The 23,787-nt window shown below is 43.8% G+C and overlaps 1 protein-coding gene across 1 annotated transcript in view; it reads left to right on the top strand.

The window, feature by feature from the left end:
• LOC110171381 (sine oculis-binding protein homolog) overlaps nucleotides 1–23,354 on the top strand; it is a 57,677-nt gene extending 34,323 nt beyond the window's left edge. Inside the window, 6 exon segments of the mRNA XM_055149756.1 lie at nucleotides 17,240–17,335; nucleotides 18,899–19,070; nucleotides 21,717–22,009; nucleotides 22,012–23,156; nucleotides 23,206–23,272; nucleotides 23,274–23,354. Coding sequence (XP_055005731.1) covers nucleotides 17,240–17,335; nucleotides 18,899–19,070; nucleotides 21,717–22,009; nucleotides 22,012–23,156; nucleotides 23,206–23,272; nucleotides 23,274–23,354 — 1,854 coding nt within the window.
• The last annotated feature ends 433 nt before the right edge of the window (nucleotides 23,355–23,787 follow it).

The raw sequence follows: 23,787 nt of genomic DNA, 5'->3' as shown, positions 1-23,787 counted from the left end.
AGGCCATATCAGGACCGGATGAGGACTGTATGAGGACCATATGAACACCTTATGAGGACTAGATGAGGACCATATGAGGACTGTATGAAGACCTTATGAGGCCCATATGAAGACGGGATGAAGCCTAGATGAGGACTGTATGAGAACTAGATGAGGACTGTATGAAGACCTTATGAGGACTAGAAGAGGACTGTATGAGGACCGTATGAAGACCTTATGAGGACCATATGAAGACCGGATGAGGACTGTATGAAGACCGTGTGAAGACCACACGAGGACCATATGAGGACTAGATGAGGACCGTATGAGGACTAGATGAGGACCGTATGAGGACTGTATGAAGACCTTATGAGGACTAGAAGAGGACTGTATGAAGACCTTATGAGGACCATATGAAGACCGGATGAGGACTGTATGAAGACCGTATGAAGATCTTATGAGGACCATATGAAGACCGGATGAGGACTGTATGAGGACCGTATGAAGACCTTATGAGGACCATATGAAGACCGGATGAGGACTGTATGAAGACCGTATGAAGATCTTATGAGGACTGTATGAGGACTCTGTGAGGACTAGAGGAGGACCGGATGAGCACCAGATGGGTCTGACATGTCTGTTAAAGTGATCTGGAGTGTTTAAAGGGCCGGTGACAGGTTTTGGGCTCCTGTTACACTCTCGTGTTTATACCACAGACGCTTTATTCCCTCACAAAGAGAAGAGGCGCTAAAAGGCCACGCACCACGGAGTCACTTTTCACTCCAGGAACAGCAACCAGGAAAGATTTAACAACTTAAAACCAGCCAGAACCTGGAATAAAACATATAAACTAACTGCTAATTATCTCCACATCAGATTTTTTTATTTATTTATTTTTTTAAGTCAGATGTCCTTCTAAACGATGTGATTGGACAAAACAACGCCGAGGACTTAACCAGTACTTAAAAGCGACAGTAGCTCAGTTGGTAGAGCGTTTGTCCACTGACCCACAGGTTGGCGGTGGATTCCAGCTCTCACAGATGAATCTTGTTGTTGTGTCCTTGGGCAAGACACTTAACCCACCTCACCCCCAGTGTCTGCGTACACAGGGGTATGAATTTGTGTCTGAATGGGTGAGTGGTTCCTTGTTGTAAATCAGTCACACACTCACTCACTCTTGACTCTATGACACATAATAAAACAAATTTGAAAGAAAAAAAAAAAATAATAATAATAATAATAACAAATAAAAATAAATAATAATAATAATAATAATAATAATAATAATAATAATAATAATAAATAATAAATAAAATAGATTTCAAAGATAATCACAGAATACAACAAGATGAACAACAAAATTATCAAAAAACAATTACACGGGTTCTGTAAATATTGAACCAGAGCATTTTTAAATGAAGGGACAGAAGTTAAAGCACGAATCGATGAGGGAAGATTGTTCCAATCAGAAGGAGCTTTATATTTAAATGAGTGTTTTCCTATTTGTTTTTTGACTCTTGGGACCACAAAAAAGATCTGATCTGCGTGACGTAAACTGTAAGAGGATCTGAACGGAATTAAATACTGTTTAAGATATTCAGGAAAACTGAGATTAATACATTTAAAGATAAATAATAACCAGTGAAGTTGACGTCGGGAGAAAACTTGTAGGTCGCTTCACTCTTCTGTCCAGTTCATCCCAAACCAGCTCGATGGGGTTGAAGTTTTCAAGTTTTTGTTCTTTTTTCCTGAGGTAGTTTTGGCAGAGCTTGGACTTATGTTTTGTATATTTTATCTATTTTTTAACCTCTGGCTCTTCAGTTCTTATCTTTGTACCATTTCAAGCTCTTCGTTGGACTTTGCACGACTCCAATTGCAATAAATAACTGGAAAATCAAACTGGTCCAAAATAGAGACACCTGGGACATTCCTTGTACAAAACTGGGACAAATCTGCAGATCATTTTGGATAAATCCGCTGGGGAAGGGGACACGGGGGAGGGGGGCTCAAAACCGGGACTGTCCCGGGTAAATACGGACGTCGGGTCACCCTACCTAAATTTATAACTCTGTGACTCTGACTGTGTTGCCAGCACCAAGTTAAAAACAAGAGGCCGTGTCTGTGGTTTAGAGCGTTTAGAGCGTTTAGAGCGTTTAGAGGGTTTAGAGGGTTTAGAGCGCCTGGGCACGTCATCAACCACAGCAGTAAGTGAGAGATACACTCTGGTAACCCCACACTGTTACTATATTATTTACGTGTTATTTTGATTTAACGGTCTCTGGTTTGATGAATGAGGAAGAAAAAAAAAAAAGGAAATCAGATGTGAAGTTACTGTTTGATCTGAAAGTGACATTTATGGAGTAAGAAGAAATATTTGTGTGCGTAGGATAGAAATCTGTGCGTATTTGTCTGTAGTTGAGCATAAAGTAAATATTCGTAAACTCTCGATTGAGTCCAGGCGACGTCAACAATTACAATCACGAAATGAAAATTTACAACTACGGTTTCTTCAGTACGAATATGAATTCACAGAAGTACAAAAATACATCATCACTTCACAGGCAGAAGAAACATCGATTGAGATGCTGGACTTTTGAGCCGCATATGGACTGATTCCAGGTCTGAACCAGGACTAAAACCTGGTTCAGTCCATATGCAGCGCAGAAGTCCGGCTTCTTTTAATCCATGTGTCATTCATTCATTTGTTTTTCAAAATAAAACCAAAAATAAGAAAATGAAAAAATAACAATTTTTTTTGTCTTCAAACCCAAAATGAAAAAAAACGATAACGGCCGTTTCCTGTTTCCTGTTTCTGTGACTTAAACTGCAATGCCAGGACCAGACCGGGACTGAAACCAGGACCAGACCGGGACCAGACTGGGACCGGATCATGATTGAGACTGTGACTGAGACCGGGACCAGACCGGGAACAGTTTGGTTCTGGTTTAGTCCTGTTTTAGTCCCGGTCTCAGTCCTGGTTCTGGTCCCAGCCTCAGTCCCGGTCTCAGTCCTGGTCTCAGTCCTGGTCCTTTCCTGGTCTTATTCCTAGTCTCAGTTCTGGTCTCAGTCCCTGTTTCAGTCCTGGTCCCGGTCTGGTTCCAGTCTGGTCTTGGACCGGTTTTAGTCCTGGTTTAGTTCTGGTTCAGTCCGGCATCACAGTTTAAGTCATGTAAACTGGAAACGGCCGTTTACGGTCGAAAAAATTTATTATTATCTGTTTTTTTCATTTTGGTTTTGGAGACAAATAATTAAGAAAATAGTTTTTGTTTTTTTTTGTTTTCTTATTTTTAGTTTTATTTTGAAAAACAAATGAACGAATGACACACAGATTCATAGACATCGCTCGCTTAACAATCCCATCACGAAAGGGTATAGACGTTAAAAACACAGAGGAGAACTTTTAATCTGTGTATCATTCGTTCGTTCATTTTTCAATATAAAACCAAAAATAAGAAAACAAAAAACAACTATTTTCTTCATTATTTGTCTCCAAAACCGAAATGAAAAAATGTATAACGGCCGTTTCCCGTTTTCCGTTTCTGTGACTTAAACTGCGATGCCTGGACTGAACCAGGACTAAAACAGGTCCTGGGACCGGTCTGGGACCAGACCGGAACCAGACCGGCTTAGACTGGGACCACACTGGGACTGAGACCCGAACCAGACCAGGACTGAAAACGGTTTAATCCTGTTTTAGTCCTGGTCTCAGTCCTAGTCCTGTTCCTGGTCTCATTCCTGGTCTCAGTTCTGGTCCTGGTCCAGGTCTCAATCCCGGTCTCAGTCCTGGTCCTGGTCCCGGTCTGGTTCTGGTCTGGTCACGGACCCATTTTAGTCCTGGTTTAGTCCTGGTTCAGTCCTGGTTCAGTCCAGCATGGCAGTTTAAGTCATGTTATCCGTTTTTTTTTTTTTTTTTTTTTTTTTTTTCATTTTTCATTTAAACACAAAATCAAAAACTGAAAAAACAAATCATTATGTTTTTTTTTTTCATTTTAGTTTTGGAGACAAATAATGAAGAAAATTGTTGTTTTTTAATTTTTTTAATTTTTATTTTTATATTGAAAAAAAAAATGAACGAATAACACACGGATTCACAGACATCGCTCGCTTAACAATCCCATGGCGAAAGAGTTCAGACTTTAAAAACACAGAGAAGAACCTTTGAACACCGCCAGCTCCAGTCCAAAAACCCTGAAACATCCTCCATTCTCTTCACTAATCCGCCGGAGCTCCGCAGTCCTGCTCGTCGCCCCGCACTGGCAGCGTCCCCGGCCCGGAGAGGAGGGCCCCGGAGGAGGTGGGCTTGTCTGTTCCTGTCGGAGCTGAAAGGCCCCGGGGCAGGGTCCACTTTCAGCGCATTCCTTCCCCTCGGCCGCATCGGGTTTCCCTCGCTCGAAGCCCACTCCTCCTCTCCTCTTCCACCGAGTCCACGGGCCCTTCCCACAACGCCGCCGCTCCATCAAGCCCCCGAAGACAATACATCAGCTTTAGCGAGATCGCGTCGGGGGCACGGCGCTCGGCTCCCGTCGCTCCCGCTCGCTCTAAATGATAAATATTTGTGTCTATTTTGGCCTCGTGTTACATAAGAGGATCGCATTTGGTTTAATGACCGCCGAATGTTTCCACTTTGCATGTAGGCTCGCAAAAGGAAAAGTGAACCCATCCACAAGAGCTGTTTCAGATTTCAAGTGCTCTAGTTCTCTGGGCTCAGTGCTAAAAGCCATCAGCAGCGCAAATTAAGACTTTATAAACTTGGGAATATGACTCAGCAGTACAATCGTAAGAGAAACATCTGAAAATCCACGCTTTAATTCAAAGTTTGTGCTGCAAGTAGTTCATTATTCACGTTTTATTCTTATTATTCCTGAACATTTGTGACTAAAACAGAGTATTGTCCATGATTTAACTCACTGGCGTCTGTCCTTTTGGAAGTAACAGCACTTATCATTTACAAAACAAAGACAGAATGTGTTTGGGATAAGAGCAGATTATTCTTTGTGCTCTCAGACATGTCAAACTTTGGCCCGCGATATAATTATATTTGGAAAAGCGGCATGACGTGTCTGTTGAGCGTTGGGACTGATGTTGCGGTGTTGCTCCTCTGTGGGTTTGTGGATGTGGTGTCGGTGCTGGGACAGAGACTGTGGGGCTTCTGTCGTCTCGTTTTTATTTGGTAAGATTTTGTATTATTTGGATTTCATAGACGAGCCTAAATGTTTCAAATGTAACGCACATGCAAACATATAATATCAAATGTACCAAGTGTAGATTGTGCAGAGTCGAGGCTCAGGTCTGATCTGGTTCTTGTCCAGTTCATTAAGTTTACTGAACGCAGCCTGAAGTGACCCAAATCCGATTTTTTGGCTTCTATGTTCCTGTATCTGATCTTTTAATGACAGTCTGAACGAAACAGATCCGATTTTTTCAAATGCGACCGAGGACACTTGGATATGTGCTCCTGAAACTGATACATATCTGATCTTTTGACATGTGACTTCAGTCTGAACGGTCAAAGTGCATTCATCCACCTACACGTTATCAACAAGACACAAACGTCACTATTCTGCGCTGAAGTCGGCGAAAATTGTTAACGAACTCCGTGTCACTGAAGCACATCACCACTCACCACTCTTGGCTCCGTCTCCACATCCACACGTTCCTTTCAACGGACTGAACCACAAAACACCACGACCAAAAACCTCGTCCTTCTCCTTCTCAATCTCCTCCTTAAAACAAGTAAGTTGTTCATGTTCTGGCTCCGGTACGAGAGGAACTTTAAAATCTCCAGGTGCTCGATGCTGCGTCCATGTTTGGACAACTTCAACTTAAACACAGAGACGCTCGCTGCGGTTGACGTCGTCGTGTCTCCAGTGTCACATGTGGGACACTTTCGGGCCGTTTAATGTTCACACTGGAGTCACATACAAGTCACATTTAATTGGAAATGTGAACGACCTCGCAAAAAACATCGGATTTCACAAAAAAATCGGAATTGAGCGTTAAGCCCTGCAGTCTGAACGTAGCCTAAGTTACATATTCCAAGACCAGACTGTGGTAAAAGTCAAGATTTTCAACAACGATGATGATTGGTTAGAAAAGTTAATAAAATTAAAGTTTTGGACATTTGATTTTTCACAAGTTCAGTGAAATACTACACAATGAAATCAAAACAATCTGATCCCCCAAACATCCTGGATCTCATCTTTGCTCTTAGTTCATTTCATAATGTTTTATAGACGTATCAGATCGGGACTCGATTTTGGCAGATACTCAAAATCAAATGACTTGGACTCGGACTCGGGGGCAAAAAAATGTGATCGGGACATCCCTAGTGAAAATGTCAAATGTGTCGCATAAACGAGTTTCCTTCCTCTAAACAAGCAACAAAACTGTAGCTGTAACAAAATAATTGGTAACACTTTAGAATAACTACACCTTATTTAGCCTTAATAAAGCATGAACAAAGACTTAATTAATAATGAACAAAGACTTAATTAATAATGATTCACGCTTAGTAACTACTTAATTACTACCTTAATTAGCACTTGCACTGAATTTGCCTGTGCTGTAAATAGTTACTCATAATTATTTCATACTTAATTACTCATGAACTAACCATTTGAGCATTTATTAATCATTAGTAAACTATGAGAGAATGATTTACTAATAATGTAATGCATTGATAATTCAGGAAGCTGTTATCTGTTAGTTAAGTCTTTCTGAGAGCTTTTCTAAAGTGAAGACGAATTATGCTTTATTAAGCATTTACTAATCATTATTAATTAAGTCTTTGTTCATGCTTTATTAAGGCTAAGTAAGGTGTAGTTATTATAAACTGTTACCAAATAATTTAGTAAAATACACCAAAAAATACTCTTGGTGATATATCGATACAGCAGCCCACGATATCGATACTGTATTCGCATTAAACAATACGATGCGATTTTGATATTTTTGCATACCCCCGATTACTACAGTATAGATTTTAGAGTTTAAACTGAACTGGTGACTTTATTTTTGAAGGGCGAAGGCAACAGCGCTAAAGTAACCCCTAAGGTTCTATATTTTTTGACCATTTGACCCTTTTTTGTAAAAATGTGCCGTTTGGTTTTTGGTGAAATGCAAAAATTCATTGCACTTTATCGTTAAAATACTTCAAAAGTGTAAATGGGCACAGTCAGCGAATCACGAGGGCTGTGATCTTTGAAGTTACCAGTATTTCAAACAAAAAAACCTAAATCTCTGTCTGTCTTCTTGTGCATAAAAACGCCAAACCCTGTAGTTTAGATCTGCACAAACACGTCCTGAAATGTGATTCTTGTATTAGTCTGTCAGTTCAGATTTCATTTCTGGACGTGTTTAAAATATGAACCTTGAACAGAATCCTATTATTCAAACTCGAGAGGTGGGGACCTGCGGGGCGGGACTTGGACTCGAGTCTGACCTGAGTCACTATTTTGATAAAACTGACTCAGGACTCGACGTTCTTAGAAAAATACATCATTTTACTGGAACAAACTGGAACATTCTTTATTACCGGGGATTCAACAGCGACTGAAATACTGTGAAATCTTATCGTCAAATGTCTTACAAAAACACTGGGGGCTGTCAAAATAAATTGGGTTTTGTTGCAGCAGTTGCTAAAACACAGAGGGAACTACATAGACCATGATCCTTTGCTCCATTTCAGTGCAGATTACATTACAAAATAACTGATAATAATTCTTTGTATTATATGATTTATTTATTTTTATTTATTTATTTCATTCATAAAGCATAAAAAGACATCGACAGTGTCACAACATCAGACACACAAGAAATGAATGAAAAGGAGCAGAAAGAAGAAAAAAATCTTACGTTATCTGCCCCCCTTTTCCTTTTTCAAGACAAAACATCAACACCGATGGTCACGAAACATTCCAGATCAGTTCAGGCACAATTACTGATCAATTGCAAACAATAATCTTCACTATTATACACAACAACTTAGGTTTTTTTTTTTTCATACATTCACAGTGCATTCGATTTTATATGTTTTTTAAATGTCGTCATTGTACTTGATTCTTTTATTTCTTTGTCAAGATTATTCCATAAGTTCAGTCCTTTCACAGCGACACTTCGATCCATAACTTTGGTTCTGAATCTGGCTTTTTTAAACATGTAGGTTCCTTTTAAATTGTAGTGTTTTGTTCTCATCTCAAACAGACTTTGAATATTTACAGGTAACACATCGCACTTTACTTTATACATGACTTTGAGGATAATTAAGTCAATAATATCCTGCATTTTCAACACTTTAAGTTGAGCAAATATTGGTTTGGACGGCTCTCTACAATGACTGTTCTTAAAGGTTGTATGGAGGATTTTTTTTTTTAGTTTCAAATTGTCATTGAAAGTTTAAAATACCATTACAGAGACGCAGCAGCTTTGTAATTATGATGACCGAAAAAAAAAAAAAGAATGAAAATCTATCAACTGTGGACGTAGTGAGGCCAGATAAACATCAGCCAATAGAAAACGAGGCTCCCTCTTTATCTATTGGCTGTCAAGAAAACTCCCTAAAACTTTTTTTGTAACGCTTTTTTGTGCGCTCGGGGATTACGTGGTTTATGCAGCGGTTCTTAGAGACTTTTTCAAACTGTCGCTTCCTCGCAATTCGCACAAAGTTTGTTGCGACGGCGGACGAGAATCCACGACCAGTTCGCCGCAAAAGAAAGTCCGAAGGGTCTAAAAACTGACACGTCGGTCGCTGAAATATTTCTAGGCAGGTCACTTCAACAGTAATTCTGAACACGCACTGGATGTAAACAAGCGTGATTTCTAGAGTAAAGAGGCGGGAGGAGGAGGTGTTTCTACTGAGGAACTGTTGCTGTATTTCACCTCCCTTAAATATAAAATACCTTAAAAATCCTCTATACAACCTTTAATAATAATTCTTAAGGCCCTTTTTTGTAAAATTAATAAAGGCTGTAGGTAAGTTTTACATGTTGAACCAAAAAATTTCCACACAGTACATCAGATATGGTACAATTATAGAGTTATACAAAGTTAATAATGCTGTACTATTTAGTGAGAACTTTACTTTAAGCTCTTGTCAAGGCATTTAAAAAGGAAAAAGTGGCGTATCTACAACACAGTATTGCAGTAAATATTGTTCCGTAAAATTTTATACGTGTAGATCCATGACTTTAAAAAAAAACAACTACAGTTTAGTGTAAAAAGCAGATAAAATGTTCAGCTCAAAGACTTGAAATGACTTGAAGTTCGGAGCAGACGTAGGGTGACCAGATTTTCAGTATCAAAACCTGGGACACTCTCGGTTTGTAGGACTGGGTTTCAGTCAGAAGTTGCTGATACGATACATGTAGATTAATGTAAGATTACGATTCGATACGATACATATTTCAAATCGATTTGATACGGTTTAATAAAAAATAAAGGCGAAATCATGTGTGTGACACTAAAACAAGTTTCCTTCCACTGGACAAGCAACAGAACTTTATTCGCACGTCAACGCGTCTTTACATCGGGTTAACATGGACATCGTTCGCCTTGGTCTAAACCAGGTCAAACCAGGTCTAAACCAGGTCTAAACCAGGTCTAAACCAGGTCTAAACCAGGTCTAAACCAGGTCTAAACCAGGTCTAAACCAGGTCAAACCAGGTCTAAACAGGTCTAAACCAGGTCTAAACCAGGTCTAAACCAGGTCAAACCAGGTCTAAACCAGGTCTAAACCAGGTCTAAACCAGGTCTAAACCAGGTCTAAACCAGGTCTAAACCAGGTCTAACCCGGGGTCTAAACCAGGTCTAAACCAGGTCTAAACCAGGTCTAAACCAGGTCTAAACCAGGTCTAAACCAGGTCTAAACCAGGTCAAACCAGGTCTAAACCAGGTCTAAACCAGGTCAAACCAGGTCTAAACCAGGTCTAAACTAAACCAGGTCTAAACCAGGTCTAAACCAGGTCTAAACCAGGTCAAACCAGGTCTAAACCAGGTCTAAACCAGGTCTAAACCAGGTCTAAACCAGGACTAAACCAGGGGTCTAAACCAGGTCTAAACCAGGTCTAAACCAGGTCTAAACCAGGTCTAAAACCAGGTCTAAACCAGGTCTAAACCAGGTCTAAACCCAGGTCTAAACCAGGTCTAAACCAGGTCTAAACCAGGTCTAAACCAGGTCTAAACCAAGTCTAAACCAGGTCTAAACCAGGTCTAAACCCTAAAACCAGGTCTAAACCAGGTCTACTAAACCCTAAACCAGGTCTAAACCAGGTCTAAAACAAACCAGGTCTAAACCAGGTCTAAACCAGGTCTAAACCAGGTCTAAAACCAGGTCTAAACCAGGTCTAAACCAGGTCTAAACCAGGACTAAACCAGGTCTAAACCAGGTCTAACCTAAACCAGGTCTAAACCCAAACCAGGTCTAAACCAGGTCTAAACCAGGTCAAACCAGGTCTAAACCAGGACTAACCCGGGGTCTAAACCAGGTCTAAACCAGGTCTAAACCAGGTCTAAACCAGGTCTAAACCAGGACTAAAACCAGGTCTAAACCAGGTCTAACCAAGGTCTAACCCGAGGTCTAAACCAGGTCTAAGGTCTAAACCAGGTCTAAACCAGGTCTAAACCAGGACTAACCCAGGGTCTAAACCAGGTCTAAACCAGGTCTAAACCAGGTCTAAACCAGGTCTAAACCAGGTCTAAACCAGGTCTAAACCAGGTCTAAACCAAGTCTAAACCAGGTCTAAACCAGGACTAAAACCAGGTCTAAACCAGGTCTAAAAGGTCCCAAGGTCTAAACCAGGTCTAAGGTCTAAACCAGGTCTAAACCAGGACTAACCCCGGGTCTAAACCAGGTCAAACCAGGTCTAACCCGAGGTCTAAACCAGGTCTAACTCAGGTCTAAACCAGGACTAACCCGGGGTCTAAACCAGGTCTAAACCAAGTCTAAACCAGGTCTAAAACCAGGTCAACCAGGTCTAACCAGGTCTAAACAGGTCAGGTCTAAACCAGGTCTAAACCAGGTCTAAGGTCTAAACCAGGTCTCAGGTCTAAACCAGGTCTAAACCAGGTCTAACCAAGGTCTAACCAGGTGTCTAAACCAGGTCTAAACCAGGTCTAAACCCAGGTCTAACCCGAGGTCTAACCAGGTCTAAACCAGGACTAACCCGAACCCGAATCAAATCCCAATGGTAAAACTGTACCGTTCTCTTGTCTCTTGCTCTGCTCATATTGACGTAGGCTGTTTGTTGTTGTGCGTTTGTGTGTTTTTTGTGAGCGTGTGTGTGTTTTTTGTGCGTGTGTGTTGTGTGTGTGTGTTTGAGTTTGAATCGCAGGAGGATCTGATCGTGCCCCTCTCACCCGCGCGCTCACGTTGCTGTAACCTAAGCCCGGCAGAGCAGCCCGCACAGGCCCGCGTAGGGAAGACGATCGGCCTTCTCACGTTCTCGACAGGTTCTAACCGGTCGCCTCCTCTGCACCTCCTCCGTCCTCTTTGTGCGAGCTCGGGGCGGCTTCGTTTCACCGCTTTTTCCTCTTTTTTTTTTTTATATTATTATTGAACTAGTTTATGAGAAAGATGAAATGAGCAGGAACTTTGATCTCGGGGAAGAAAAACAAGATCCCCCGGTCGCCATGGCAACACAATATCTGAAATGTGCAGATCCTCGGTCGTGTTCCAGCAGCGAAAACAAAACCCGTGTTCCTTAGATACTGAAAGATTACATCAATACTCAATAGTGAAAAGCTTGTTTTTCCGTCTCTCGCCGACTACTACTACTACTACTACTACTACTACTACTACTACTACTACTACTACTACTACTGCTACTACGACTGTCAGATCGTTCACGTTAATACACTCACTGACGGTACCGCAGCAGTAGAATTGTGAGCCTCTTCAGTTTTCTCAAGTGTCTTCAGAGCTCGAACACGGTCATTGATTAATCACAATTTAACTGGTTTAGACCTCGGGTTAGACCTGGTTTAGACCTGGTTTAGACCTGGTTTAGTCCTGGTTTAGACCTGGTTTAGTCCTGGTTTAGACCTGGTTTAGACCTGGTTTAGACCTGGTTTGACCTGGTTTAGACCTCGGGTTAGACCTGGTTTAGTCCTGGTTTTAGTCCTGGTTTAGACCTGGTTTAGACCTGGTTTTAGGGTTTAGACCTGGTTTTAGTCTGGTTTAGACCTGGTTTAGACCTGGTTTTAGACCTGGTTTAGACCTGGTTTAGTCCTGGTTTAGACCCTGGTTTAGACCTGGTTTCCTGGTTTAGACCTCGGTTTAGACCTGGTTTACCTGGTTTAGTCCTGGTTTAGGACCTGGTTTAGACCTGGTTTAGACCTGGTTTAGTTTAGACCTGGTTTAGACCTGGTTTAGACCTGTTTAGACCTGGTTTAGACCTGGTTTAGACCTGGTTTAGACCTGGCTTAGACCTGGTTTTAGTTTGACCTGGTTTAGACCTGGTTTAGACCTGGTTTTAGTCCTGGTTTACCTGGTTTAGTCCTGGTTTTAGTAGACCTGGTTTAGACCTGGTTTAGACCTGGTTTAGACCTGGTTTAGACCTGGTTTAGTCCTGGTTTAGACCTGGTTTAGTCCTGGTTTAGACCTGGTTTTAGACCTGGTTTAGACCTGGTTTAGACCTGGTTTAGTCCTGGTAGACCTGGTTTAGACCTGGTTTAGACCTGGTTTAGACCTGGTTTAGACCTGGTTTAGACCTCGACCTGGTTTAGACCTGGTTTAGACCTGGTTTAGACCTGGTTTAGACCTCGGTTTAGACCTGGTTTTAGTCCTGGTTTAGACCTGGTTTAGACCTCGTTTAGACCTGGTTTAGACCTTGGGTTAGACCTGGTTTTAGACCTGGTTTTAGACCTGGTTTAGACCTGGTTTAGACCTGGTTTAGACCTGGTTTAGTCCTGGTTTAGACCTGGTTTAGACCTGGTTTAGACCTGGTTTAGACCTTGGTTAGACCTGGTTTAGACCTGGTTTTGACATGGTTTAGACCTTGGGTTAGACCTGGTTTAGTCCTGGTTTAGACCTGGTTTAGTTCTGGTTTAGACCTGGTTTGACCTGGTTTAGACCTCGGGTTAGACCTGGATTACACCTGGATTAGATCTTGGTTAGACTAGTTTAGATCTGGCTTTGACTTCATTTAATCCAGGTCCTGATTCTGATCATGGTTAGACCTGGTTTAGACCTTGGGTTAGACCTGGTTTAGACCTGGTTTAGACCTGGTTAGACTGGACCTTGGGTTAGACCTGGTTTAGACCTGGTTTTGACATGGTTTAGACCTTGGTTAGACCTGGTTTTAGTCCTGGTTTAGACCTGGTTTAGTTCTGGTTTAGTCCTGGTTTAGACCTGGTTTAGACCTGGTGTAAATATAAATAAATTGACTCGTCCTTCGCTCTGGAACTGCTGCTGTTCAGGGTTTTCATCGTCACCTTAAAATGTCAACCCACTTCCACGTGATTCTGTTTTGTTTTGTTTTTTTCTGACCAGAACAGAAGAAGCAGATTGCATTAGCTGTGAAATGTGTTTGACTTAAATAAACTTTTGTCCAAATGACAAATTGATTTTTTCCTTTGCTGTGGATTTTAGGCCTTGTTTACATGTACATGAGACATTTGTCATTTTTCATACGGTCATGACTCTGGGTAGTGACCGAAAGGACGAGATCGTGGATACAAGCTGCAGGGTGTCTGTGTCCCTTAGAGACAGGGTGAGGAGCTCAGTCACACGGGAGGAGCTCGGAGTAGAGCCGCTGCTCCTCCACGTTGAGAGGAGCAGCAGTGGCTCGGGCGTCTGTTCTGATGCCTCCTGGACGTCTCCCTCGGGAGGTGTCGGAGGAGGCCCCGGGGAAGACCCAGGACACACTGGAGGGACTATGTCTCTGGACTGGCCTGGGAACGAACGCTTTGGAGTCCCCCCGGAGGAGCTGGAGGACGTGTCTGGGGTGAAGGAAGTCTGGGAGTCCCTGCTTAGACTGATGCCCCTGCGACCCGGCCCCGGATAAGCGGAAGAAAATGGATGGATGGACATTTCTCTTCGTTTGTACCCATGTTTTAAACTCAAATGGCAAATTTGCCTCTGAAAATGAATCTTTCTAAAAACTCCGGCTTGACTGGAGATTCTGGAAAACTACGGTTTCCTGTTTGCGTGTAAAGTGAGATAAACAGAGTTTTTCAAAGTATTTTTGAGTTATACTTACAAATGTAATGAAATAAATGCAACAGTTTTGAATCAAGGTGCTGCCCAGAGGTTTGGTTATGACGGCGCTCGATGGTGTATTTATGTGGGTTGATGTAAATGATAACTTTTTTGAAAATGTTATTTTGTAGGGATTTTACACACATTTTGTCTTTACATCAGAAATGAGTTTTAATAACAGCTCAGTCTGGTTCCTTCTCTCCTTGAGGTCGCTGCTGCTAACATAAACAACAGTTTGATTGATTGTCTTGTACTAGACGCCTGCGTTTTGTCTTCAGGAGCGAGTACTTTACTTACCAACTACCTCGCTCCTCATTGGCTCTTTGAGTTTGCACATGGTTTTCCAAATTCATTTGGATCCAACAGAATGCTAACACACACTCGCTCCACTTCTGTTTACTGTCTGTGTGTAAATCATGTTCATATCGTGTTTCTGAATGAAAAGGTCATTTTGAAATAAAAACTCGCAGTGTCTGGACAAACAAACAAACACCACAGTCTGAACATATCCATGAACTATTCTGACACTCGGCTCATTTGTGTGTTTTTATTTGCTCTGGTTGGATGCTACATGCTAATGCTAACGCTGTCTTTTCGGTTACACCCTTATAGTCAGAAAGTCCTTTAGTCAGAAAGCCCACTAGTCAGAAGGCCCACTAGTCAGAAGACCCTTTAATCAGAAGGCCCACTAGTCAGAAGACCCTTTAATCAGAAGGCCCTTTAATCAGAAGACCCACTAGTCAGAAAGTCATTCCCTCTTCTATTGGTTTGTCAGCAACATTTCTCTTGAAAAATTTAATCTATATTTGATATCAGGGAAGAATTAGTAAACTTTTGGATGTTTACTAAATAAAAATGGCTGCAACATCAACATTTTTAGAGATATTGACAGGAAAACACATAATCATGCATAACAGCATTAGCTAAGGCCACATTACTTAATTTGTTGGTTTACAAACCCACCAATGCTGTATTAAAAGAAAAAGATTTAAAATAAAATTGAAATGAAGGTTGTAGAGCTCGAATTACTGAACATTTTGCAAGTTGTTGCCTGAAAATTGGACAATTATTAACCCTGTTCCACTTAAGACAGACATTTCCACCCAAATCTTTATTTCCTCAAACATTTTTGCTGTATTTTAAGGGTTTAATATATTTATTACTTTTAATATTTACTTTTTAAAACATTTAAAACTTGAAATACAGTTTCATTTGTAACAATTTGTAACACGACCTGAACATGGATTTTTTGACTAGAGGCTCTTCTGACTAGAGGGTCTTCTGACTAAGGGCTTCTGACTAGAGCTCTTTGACTAGAGGACCTTCTGACTAGAGGGCTTCTGCTTCTGACTTGACTTCTTCTGACTAGAGGGCTCTTCTGACTAGAGGGGCCTTCTGACTAGATCTAGAGGCCTTTGACTAGAAAGGGCCTTCTGACCTGAGGGCCTTCTGACTAAGGGTCTTCTGACTAGAGGGCTTCTGACTAGAGACCTTCTGACTAGAGGGCCTTCTGACTAGAGGCTCTTCTGACTAGGACCTTCTGATTACTAGAGGACCTTCTGACTAGAGGGCCTTCTGACTAGAGGACCTTCTGACTAGAGGCTCTTTCTGACTAGAGGGCTTCTGACTAGAGGACCTTCTGACTAGAGGCTCTTCTGACTAGAGGACCTTCTGACTAGAGGCTCTTCTGACTAGAGGACTAGAGACCTTCTGACTAGAGGGCCTTCTAGAGGCTCTTCTGACTAGAGGACCTTCTGACTAGAGGCCTTCTGACTAGAGGCTCTTCTGACTAGAGGACCTTCTGACTAGAGGGTCTTCTGACTAGAGGGCCTTCTGACTAGAGGACCTTCTGACTAGAGGGTCTTCTGACTAGAGGGCCTTCTGACTAGAGGCTCTTCTGACTAGAGGGCCTTCTGACTAGAGGACCTTCTGACTAGAGGCTCTTCTGACTAGAGGCTCTTCTGACTAGAGGGTCTTCTGTCTAGAGACTCTTCTGACTAGAGGCTCTTCTGACTAGAGGACCTTCTGATTAGAGGGCCTTCTGACTAGAGGACCTTCTGACTAGAGGCTCTTCTGACTAGAGGACCTTCTGACTAGAGGGCCTTCTGACTAGAGGACCTTCTGACTAGAGGCTCTTCTGACTAGAGGACCTTCTGACTAGAGGCTCTTCTGACTAGAGGACTCTTCTGACTAGAGGCCTTCTGACTAGAGGGTCTTCTGACTAGAGGCTCTTCTGACTAGAGGACCTTCTGACTAGAGAGGCCTTCTGACTAGAGGCTCTTCTGAGGGCCTTCTAGAGGACCTTCTGACTAGAGGACCTTCTGACTAGAGCTCTGAGGCCTTCTAGACCTCTGACTAGAGGACCTTCTAGAGGACCTTCTGACTAGAGCTCTTCTGACTAGAGGACCTTCTGACTAGAGGACTTCTGACTAGAGGCTCTTCTGACTAGAGGACCTTCTCTGACCTTCTGACTAGAGGACCTTCTGACTAGAGGCTCTTCTGACTAGAGCTCTTCTGACTCTTCTGACTAGAGGCTCTTCTGACTAGAGGCTTCTGACTAGAGGACCTTCTTAGAGGACTAGAGGACCTTCTGACTAGAGGACCTTCTGACTAGAGGACTCTTCTGACTAGAGGACCTTCTGACTGACCTTCTGACTAGAGGCTTCTGACTAGAGGGTCTTCTGACTAGAGGCTCTTCTGACTAGAGACCTTCTGACTAGGACTTCTGACTAGAGGACTCTTCTGACTAGAGGCTCTTCTGACTAGAGGACCTTCTGACTAGAGACCTTCTGACTAGAGGACCTTCTGACTAGAGGACCTTCTGACTAGAGGACCTTCTGACTAGAGGACCTTCTGACTAGAGGACCTTCTGACTAGAGGACTTCTGACTAGAGGCTCTTCTGACTAGAGGACTCTTCTGACTAGAGGACCTTCTGACTAGAGGACCTTCTGACTAGAGGACCTTCTGACTAGAGGACCTTCTGACTAGAGGCTCTTCTGACTAGAGGCTCTTCTGATGATAAGGCTGACCCCGTCTTGTCTCTTGTGTCTGGTGTTGTTGTTCAGGCCCGGGACGAGGACCTCCAGAGTGAACGTTCCCCGCAGCCGCCGCACCCCGAGGACTCGCCCAGACTGGTGCTGAAGACCCCCGGCTCTGCACGAGTAAGAACCGAACCGTCACCGCGCCCGACGCTCCCACAGCCGCGCACCGTCTCATCTTAACACGAGGCTAACGTTTCAGTCTGGAGCCGCACACACACACACACACACACACACACACACACACACACACACACACACACACACACACACACACACACACACACACACAGACACACACACACACTGACGCTCTCACAGACACGGGAGCGCGGCCAAACTCCGATCAGGTTGTAGAACTGGATTGTCCCTGTTTATAAACACACAGAAGTGAATCTACACTTTTGGACTGAACCTGTAACCTCAGGGTCAGAGGGTCGACCGCTTTACCCACTCAGATAAAAAAAACCCTGTGTCATTAGTTTTTCGAAATAAAATCAATAATAAGAAAACAAACAAAAAATTAAAACGTTTTCTTTATTATTTGTCTCCAAAACCAAAATGAAATCGATTTTGTGTTTAAATGAATCATGGGAAAAAACAAAAACAAAACAGATAACGGCCGTTTCAACGCAGGACTAAACCAGGACTAAACCAGATCCAGTCCTGGTTTAGACCTGTTTTAGTCCTGGTTTAGTCCAGGTTTAGTCCTGGTTCAGTCCTGGTTTAGTCCTAGTTCAGTTGTGTTTTAGTCCTGGTTCAGTCCTGGTTCAGTCCTGGCCTAGTCCTGGTTTAGTCCTGGTTTAGACCTGGTTTAGTCCTGATTTAGTCCTGGTTTAGTCCTAGTTCAGGTCTGTTTTAGTCCTGGTTCAGTCCTGGTTTAGTCCAGGTTTAGTCCTGGTTCAGTCCTGGTTTAGTCCTCGTTCAGTTCTGTTTTAGTCCTGGTTCAGTCCTGGTTCAGTCCTGGTTTAGTCCTGGTTTAGACCTGGTTTAGTCCTGGTTTAGACCTGATTTAGTCCTGGTTCAGTTCTGTTTTAGTCCTGGTTCAGTTCTGTTTTAGTCCTGGCTTAGACCTGGTTTAGTCCTGATTAAGTCCTGGTTTAAACCTTGTTTTAGACCTTGTTTAGTCCTGTTTTAGTCCTGGTTCAGTCCTGGTTCAGTCCATAGGCGGCGCAAAACTCTGGCATCGCATTTTAAGTTTTTTTTTTTAAGTTTTTCTTTTTTTTTTTCATTTAAACACAAAATTGAAAACTGAAAAATAACAAATCTTTATCAGTTTTTTTTTTTTTTTTTTTTTTTTTCATTTTGGTTTTGGAGACAAATAATGAAGAAAACTGTTTTTTCCCCCCGTTTTCTTATTTTTGGTTTTATTTTGAAAAACAAATGAACGAATGACACACTTCAGCTGTACCTGATTTTCACTGTTTCAAAAATGTGAAAAACAGAACTAGTTTATTTGAAACAGTTTGTCCGTGTTTACCCGGGACAGTCCCAGTTTTGAGCCTGTGTCCCTTTTTTCCCAGCAGATTTATCCAAAAACACTGATTTGTCCCAGTTTTACACCAAAAATGTCTCAGATGTCCATATTTTTGACCAATTTGACCACAGTAAAGAGAAGCATAAAGTGTCATGTGTTGTATTTAGTTGGTGTATGTTGTTTGTACTTCCACCCGTGACCCGGCGCAGTCTCTGTCCCCTGTGTCTCAGGCCTGTGACTGGTGCAAACACGTGCGCTACACCAAAGAGTACCTGGACTTCGGCTCGGGAGAGGAGCGCCTCCAGTTCTGCTCCACCAAGTGCCTCAACCAGTACAAGATGGACGTGTTCTACAGAGAGGCCCGGGCGGCTCTCTCCACAGGTACCAAACGTCCACTGTTGGGCAAGTTACTTTAAAAACGTAATGCGTTATTTATGACTTATTACTGTCATTTCAAAGTAATTCGTTACATTACAATATTACTGCATTTAAAATGTAAGGCATTACATTACTATTGCATTACTTTAAGTTACTCTCACCAAAATAACTGCGAAGATGCTGAACTTTTGCGCCGTATATGGACTGAACCAGGACTAAACCAGGTCTAAACCAGGACTAAACCAGAGCTGAACCAGGACTGAACCAGGACTATAACAGGACTAACCTCGGACTGATTCCAGGACAACTGAAAGAGGAACTAAACCAGAACTAAACCAGAACTAAACCAGAACTGAACTAGGACTAAAACAGGACTCACTGTCAGGACGGGCTCTTGAAGGTGACGCAGGAGAAAGGAGCGGCTCTGCTCCGCACCTCATGGAGGTAAGAGCGGCTGTCGCCCGATCGCTCTTTATGGACCCTGCTGCTCGGGCTCGCGGCCCTGATTTCAGCAACTATTTGCGGGTACAAGACCCGGTGTAAGACTCTGCTACAGCGCGTAACTTCCACCTTCCTTCAGCGTGTCCAGAAGTCCAACTTTTTGTGTGATAGTTTGCATCTTCCTCTGCCTTTTGGGTGCGAGCGCAGGAGCCTTTGTCAGTGCAGAACGTTTCGTCGACGTTGTGGGTTTTGTCGGAGAGAAAACTTGCAAACATACAGCACTTCGGACGACTGTAAACCAGGTCTAAACCAGAACTGACCCAGGTCTAAGCCAGGTCTAAACAGCGTAGAGTTCTGTGTCGGTCCTTTCCCCGCGGTTACCTGAAGGTCTACTCGGCCACGTCTCCGGTGTTTCCCCGCTGCTGATATCGCGGTGATTTTAGCGAATTTGTATGAAGAAAAACCCACCACTTCAATCCAGGTTAAAAAAACATTGTAACGCGCGTTACTCACATTTGTACAGAGTAAAATATTACTATTTTTCCCCCTGTAATGCCGAACATTACTGCGTTACAGCAAAAAGCAATGCATTACTGTAATTCGTTACTTTTATAACGCGTTACTCCCAACACTGCCAACGTCTGACACACTTCTGTACTTACTTCGTTTTATTCTACGGGCTATAAAAGTACTGAACTCTAAATGAAATTCTCTTTACTGGGTCATTCCACCTCAATTCACCCCAAAAAATTGCAGTTTGAACCCTCACTTTGTCCAAATGCAAAGAAAATTGGTGTATGAGTAAGTTCTCGAGCCTGATTCATCAGCTGGTTTCACTTCGTGGAAACCGTGTGACCTCGCAGCATTAGGATTTGTTCGCTTGACAGTAGGTGGGTACTTTTTTTTAATTTAACCAATCGCTGCTGTTTGGTGGTGATGTATGTAATGCTCCACTAACGGGGTTAACTGGTCAGTGCTGGGAGTAACGCGTTATAAAAGTAATGAATTACTGTAATGCATTGTTTTTTGCTGTAATGCAGTAATGTGGCGTTACAGGGAAAAAATAGTCATATTTTACTCGGTACAAATGTGAGCAATGTGCGTTACAGTGCTTTTTTAACCTGGATTAAAGTGGTGGGTTTTTCTTCATGCAATTTCGCTAAAATCACGGCGATATCAGCAGCGATGAAACGCCGGAGAAGTACTGCAGAACTCCACGCTCCACGGGGCGAAGAGCAGCTGACGCCCGATCGCGTTCCAAGTTCTAGTCCGAGATTAGTCCTGGTTTAGTCCTGGTTCACTTCTGGTTTAGTCCTGGTTTAGACGTAGTTTAGTCCTGCTTCAGTCCATATACGGCGCAAAAGTTCAGCATCTTCGCAGTTATTTTGGTGAGAGAAACTTAAAGTGCTGCAATAGTCGTGTAATGTTTTATATTTTAAAAGCAGTAATATTGTAATGTAACAAATTACTTTTAAATGACACTAACAAGTCATAAATAACACATTACAGTTTTAAAGTAACTTGCTCAACAGTGTAACTGGTGTATTAAGCTTTTCCCAAATCCCGTAGGAAGAAGAACAATAATGTCTTTCCCCTTGATAAAATTCACCAAACATTCTCTTTGTTCCAGCTTTAAATCCTCGATCTCTGGCTCTTCGCTGATTGACTGGTGCCCGTAGTCCTATAGGAATAAATGAATCTGCGGTTCGTTACATAAAAAAGAAGGAAAATAACAAAAGGACGACAGCAGCAATAAGTTTTAAGAAGGATGTAAAATGGATTGTAACTGTCCTGTCTGAGAAAAGTGTGTAAAGTTTGTGCTGAGGGGTTTTACCGCCTTAAAACAGATATAACAAACAAAAACCTGAATGCCTGAAGAGGTTTCTGGCCATCCATGCATGTCTGAGTAATCTAGCAATCTCTGTTCATACTCGGGATGCAACGATATTCGATATACACTGGTCCCTCGTTTATCGCGGGAGTTGCGTTCTAAAAATAACTCGTAATGGGTGAAATCCGCAAAGTAATCAGCTTTATATTTTACAATGATTATATCAGAACAGTGTCAACATTATAAGATGGTAGAAAGTTCAGTATATTTCCTCTAAGTTTGTATTTTTTCTTTCCAGCACTAAACTATTCTTCCACTTTGTTGGGTCATGATGCAGTGAACAAAATCAATGACAGTTTATCTTTTTGTGTGTCTAGGTACGAACTCTGAGTCCAGTCCAGGCCGGAGCAGCGGGACCCAGGACGGACAATCTTCAGAGGGCAAAAGCGGCACCCCCCAAAAGCTCCTCACTCCCGAATCTTGGACCAGCAGTAACGGCGAGACCCGACATCGCAAATCCTCCCCGAAAATCAACACGACCGGCGAATCCCCCCCGGAACCGAAGCCGTCCGGATCCCGAACTTCGGACAGACCCCTCCCGCCGCAGCCTCCCGCTCCTCCGCCCGCCGTCGCCGCGTCCCCGCACCCCGTCCCCGCCCCGCACCCCCCCCACCCCCGTCCCGCCCGGCGTTGGACCACCCGCACGCCCCCCCGATGCCCATGCCGTTCATCCGACCCCCCCTCCACGCTCAGGGGCTGAAGAGTCCGCTCACCAGCCCCCCGAGACACCCGGGTCCGCCCTCGAGTCCCATCCACCGACCCCCGCACTCGCCCCACCTCCAGCCGCCCACGCCCGCCGCGCCCATGAACCCGCCGGGCCTCATGCACCCCTTCCCCGGAGCGTACTTCCCGGGACTGCATTCTCCGCCTCTCAACATGCTCCCCCGAGGTCCAGTCCCGCCGGTAGCGCCCGTCCCGATGCCTCCCATGATGAATTACGGAATACCGTCCTTTAGCCCGCTGCTGCCCCAACCGATGGTCCTCGTTCCCTATCCGGTTATAGTTCCTCTTCCGGTACCTATTCCCATCCCGATCCCGATTCCGCTCAAGTCAAACCAGGAACGGTCTTCGAGTCACAGCGGCGTGATCCAGCCGGTTCCCGAAGGTTTAGACAGGTCGAGATTCCGAAGCGCAAGACCGCAGACGCCGGAGGAAGACAGCAGCCCGGTAGGCGATAAACTAGCCGGTTCTCGGGATTCGCCCTCACCGAACGGCAACGCCAAAGATTGGGTGAAATCCGAAAGATCATTCCCGTCGCCATCGTCAACGCCCAATAGCGAAGTCTCGTCTCCCGGTTCGGAAAATCTAGATTATAAGCAGTCTACGGAAAGGCACGTAATTCAGAGGGTGCTGCACAGGACCCAAGTTAAGGTAGAGCCAAGTGCCAACGGCGTGGTGGATTTGTCGGCGCTCGGGGAAGTCGGAGTTAGACCAGGGAATATTATCAGATCTGTTTCGCAGTCTCCGCCGCCGGACAAAATCTACCACCTTAAAGACCCCAACTGTAGTCCGACACACGCCAGTCAGCTCTACGAAACCGCGCAGCTGAAACTAAACGAAAGTGCCACAAACGGTACGGCCAAATCCCCGAGTAGGTCCAGCTCGCCCTTACCCATTACCCCGGAAGAAGTCAAAGAAAACAAATGCCAAAATCCCGAACCCCAAGCCGAGGAGCCGGCCGTGAATGTCGGAGACGTCGGAGAAGACCCCCACGTCCCGGACGAGGATCACGCCTACGCCCTGCCGACGACGCCAAAATCCAGCGGGACCATAACGCCGACGCCCACCGCCACCGCCACGGCCTACCACGGTCACCACGGCAACCCCGCTGCTCCTGCCCAAGCTCAGGGACAAGGGCAGCCTGAGGACGGCGGCCGCAGCGCCCCCCTGCTGGTGGGGACATGGAGCCTGCGCTGAAGAGGAGGTGCCTGCGCCTCCGGGAGCAGAACAAGTAAAAGGACAGAGGTGAGTGCGACGCTGCGGGATGTTGAATCCGTGTATCATTCGTTCATTTGTTTTTCAAAAATCAGAAAACGAAAAAACAACAGTTTTCTTCATTATTTGTCTCCAAAACCAAAATGAAAAAATGGATAGTGATTCATTTTTTCAGTTTTCGATTTTGTGTTAACGACCGTTAACGTTTCCCGTTTATGCGACTTAAACCGCGATGCCGGACTTTTGCACCGCATACGGACTGAACCAGGACTGATCCAGGTCTGGGACCAGAGCAGGACCAGAGCGGGACTGAGATCGAGACCAGACCGGGACTGAGATCAGACCGGGACCAGACGGGGACAAGAGCAGGACTGAGACTGAGACCAGGCCGGGACCAGACCAAGACCAGACCGGGACTGAAACCGAGACTGAGACCGAGACCAGGCCGGGACC

This window comes from Boleophthalmus pectinirostris, unplaced genomic scaffold (genome assembly GCF_026225935.1).
Source record: "Boleophthalmus pectinirostris isolate CB_2022bp ecotype Guang Dong unplaced genomic scaffold, ASM2622593v1 HiC_scaffold_13, whole genome shotgun sequence".
NCBI lineage: Eukaryota > Metazoa > Chordata > Actinopteri > Gobiiformes > Gobiidae > Boleophthalmus > Boleophthalmus pectinirostris.
This window is presented reverse-complemented; position numbering and strand designations above follow the sequence as displayed.